Source organism: Borostomias antarcticus, assembly GCF_949987555.1.
Source record: "Borostomias antarcticus genome assembly, chromosome: 23".
In the NCBI taxonomy this organism is placed as follows: domain Eukaryota; kingdom Metazoa; phylum Chordata; class Actinopteri; order Stomiiformes; family Stomiidae; genus Borostomias; species Borostomias antarcticus.
In genome coordinates this window covers 3,762,040-3,765,239 of record NC_140256.1, presented here as the reverse complement: position 1 = coordinate 3,765,239, position 3,200 = coordinate 3,762,040, and the positions used below count along the sequence as shown (strand labels likewise).

General features: G+C 62.3%; 1 protein-coding gene across 1 annotated transcript in view; it reads left to right on the top strand.

Annotated features, from left to right (window-relative positions):
- gas2l1 (growth arrest-specific 2 like 1) overlaps positions 1-3,200 on the top strand; it is a gene marked incomplete at both ends in the record, with an annotated part of 20,426 nt that extends 17,226 nt beyond the window's left edge. The window contains one exon of the mRNA XM_084457422.1: positions 1,127-3,200. Coding sequence (XP_084313548.1) covers positions 1,127-3,200 — 2,074 coding nt within the window. The remainder of the gene's footprint in view (positions 1-1,126) is intronic.

Genomic DNA, 3,200 nt, shown 5'->3' with positions numbered 1-3,200 from the left:
ATAATTGCGATTCATATTTAATATATAATATTAATATATAATAACCAAAATGCTTCCAAATCACGGACGTTGATCCCTTTCTTGCTACGTTTTCGCTCATTTTTTCACTACTCACAGCTGCAGGTACTCTTGTGACACTTGTCTTGACCTACTGCTATCTGTCTTCTCAGCGCACTCAGCGGGAACGCCTGTGATTGGTCAGACAGCATAAGCGCCCGTGACTTGTCCATGTAGTCCTAGCACACTCAATTCAAAGAAAAATTATTAATCACATTAATTGCGGCCTTTTGCGATTAGTTAATTGCGGAGGTCATAATCGCGATTTCGATTAATTCACGATTAATTGTGCAGCCCTACCTCTGCTACAGAGGAGGACTGATTCTGATTCTGTTTAGTAGCTGCGTGCGATGCATGGTGTCCCGAGGGACCTGAGGGTGCGTGACAGTGTAAATCCACAGGGCCTATAATCCCCCCCGCGCTCGCTGTCATCTTCCCTGAAATCCCCCCGGCCGATGTCTCTGTTCTGAGAAACACAGCCAGGCAGTCAGACTATGCACAGCGGCAGCCGAGGATCTCCATGATCCCCAGATGCCAGAGTTGAAAGAGCTCGTCATGGACTGGAGGAAGATGTTGTTTACTGTAAACCTCCCAGAGCCTGGCCCCGGGGCGGGGGGGCGGAGCCTGTAGGGTGCTGTAGTCAGATGTGTTGCTCTTTGGGACTTTACGAAAGAGACTGTTTAAGTTATTTTGATCACACCATTACGAATATCCAGAACATTACATTACATTACATTACAGTAATTTAGTTGACAATTTAGTTGACACTTTTATGACTAATGTAATGTAATGTTCTGGATATTCCTAACGCTGTGATCAAAAGGGAGGGATGGGCAGCACTGAAACAAGCTATCAAACACATTTGGAGAGGATTTGAATTACTATTTTTATTCAAAATTTTTTGCATTTTGGCACTGGTGATTTGCCTAAAATCTCTTTGGAGGGCGCCAAAAAATCATCTATGCAGGAAAAACTCGTACTGTGCATCATCCCAAATAGTAAATATAGAATGTACCGGAATGGCATTCTGCCCATGTTTGATATCTGATTGTCTCTCTGTGTGATGCAGGTCTAAGGACTCCTTGCTGCCGGTGACCAGGCGTCTCTCAGGGGACAGTGACTCCTCTACAGCCTCCTCTAAAGGAGGAGGAGGAGGAGGGCGGATCTCTCTGGGGGGTGGGCGTCGCCCCGGCGAGGAGGTGGTCCTGCTGGTCAACAGGAAGGAAGGGAGGCACGTGATCGAGAGGCCCGTAGCGGGGGGTCATCCCTCTGCCCTGCGCCCCCCACAGCCCCGCGCCCGCAGCCACTCCCGGGAACGCCCTCCCGCGGCGGCGGCCCCCGCGCTCAAACCCAGCCCCCCGCAGGCCCCCTCCGACGGGCCCCGGGGCCCCCGCGCGGACCGAGGCCGCTCCCTGGGGGGCGACGTCTCCCGTAGGCTCCAGGCGCCGCGCTCGTACAGCCAGGGGAGGCTGCCCGGCCGCAGTCGGACCGCCGACGCCAGCCCTGGGCCCTCCCCCCGGCACAGGGACCCCCAACCCCCTCCCTCCGACAGACGGGAGGAGCTGAGGGCCAAACAGCTCCCGCCCGCTTCCCCTAGACCCGGCGGCGTTCTCCCCAGGAGGCAATCCTCCTCCTGCACCAACTCGCCCATCAAAGGGCACCAGAGCAGCAGCAGCCCCAGTAAGAAGGCCGTCGTAGCCCCCCGACCACCTGCCCCACGCTCCCCCTCCGTGGGGAAGAGCCGGCTGTTGCCCCCCGTCTCCCAGGCTGGCCGACGCTCCCCTCACTCCTCCCCCCGCTCCTCCCACCACCACCACCACGGCCCACGCTCGCCAAGGTCCGCCCACGGCAGCCGGTCGGCGGGGCGGGGCTATCGGGGCGGGGCGGGGTCCGAGCACCAGCAGGAGCCCGAGGGGGAGGCGCTCGGCTTCGGCTTCCAGACGCTGCCCACCCTGGACCCCCAAAAAGAGCAGGACCTCTACCGCAGCTTCGAGGCCGAGTTCCTGGCTAACACCGCGGTAGGAGGGGCCAATCTACGGCCGCCCGTTTCCTCAGGGAAGGGAGCGGGGGCCATCGCCACGCCCCCTTCCGCCGACCCCAACGTCACCGACTCCGCCTACTCCTCCTCCAACTCCTCCAGCTCCTCTCTCAACGTAGGGGGCAAGTCAGGAGCCCTGCCGGACCTGCGTGAGTCCAAGAGACCGAATCCACGCCCCTTCCCCCTGGAGGACCCCCTGGCGCCGCTGCACGGCCACACCCCGGGCGGACTGCCCAACGGTGGGCTTCCGGAGCCGGAGCGCTGGGCCGGGCGAGGCGGGGGTCTTCGGAAGCTCCCGGCCATATCCAGCTCCATGGAGGAGGGAGAACTCCCGCCCGACCTCCCTGACCCGAGAGACGCGGAGCGGGGCGACCCGCTGACCCGCGCCCCCTCGGAACCCCCTAGCGTGAACGGAAGCCACGGCGGCCGCGCCCCCCCGTCCGAGCTGATGGAGAGGGGCTGGAAGTCGGGGCCCGAGGGAGACGTCCCTCCGGGGGAACGGGGGCCCGGCTTCCTTCACGAGCCGGAGGACGGAGATTCGGGCGATGACCTGCCCCCTCCGGAAGCCTGCCCCTCCCCCGTGTTCCTGCCCCCGTCCGAGGACTGCTCTTTTCGGGACTCCTCCAGCGAGAGCTCCTCCATGTCGTTCAGCCTGAGTGAATCGCGCTCAGAGGGCTCCTCCCCCCCTCCCCGGCCTCCTCCTCCGCCCCCGGGCGACGGGGACGCAGACGGGGGCGTGGTCCTCCGGCCCAAACGAGGGCAGAAGAAGTCCGAGCGGGTGCCCTCCATCTACAAACTCAAGCTCAGGCCCCGGATCCGGCCCCGCACCGACAACCGGCCCGAGGACAGCCCCTCCCGCATCCCCACCCCGGTGAGCTACCGGGACCTGCGGGCGCACGGTAGCCCCTCCTCCCCCCTGCGCACGCCCCCGCCCCCGCAGTCCCCTCAGAGCACCCGCTCCAACGGACACCCGGCCTCTCACAAGGCCCTGCACCAGGCCTTCGCCGACCTGATCCGACCCCAGCCTCGGTCCCCGGCCATGGGCCACAGGGAGCGCTCCATCACGGGAGAGACGGGGAGCCTGGACAGCGAAGCCTGGATGTAG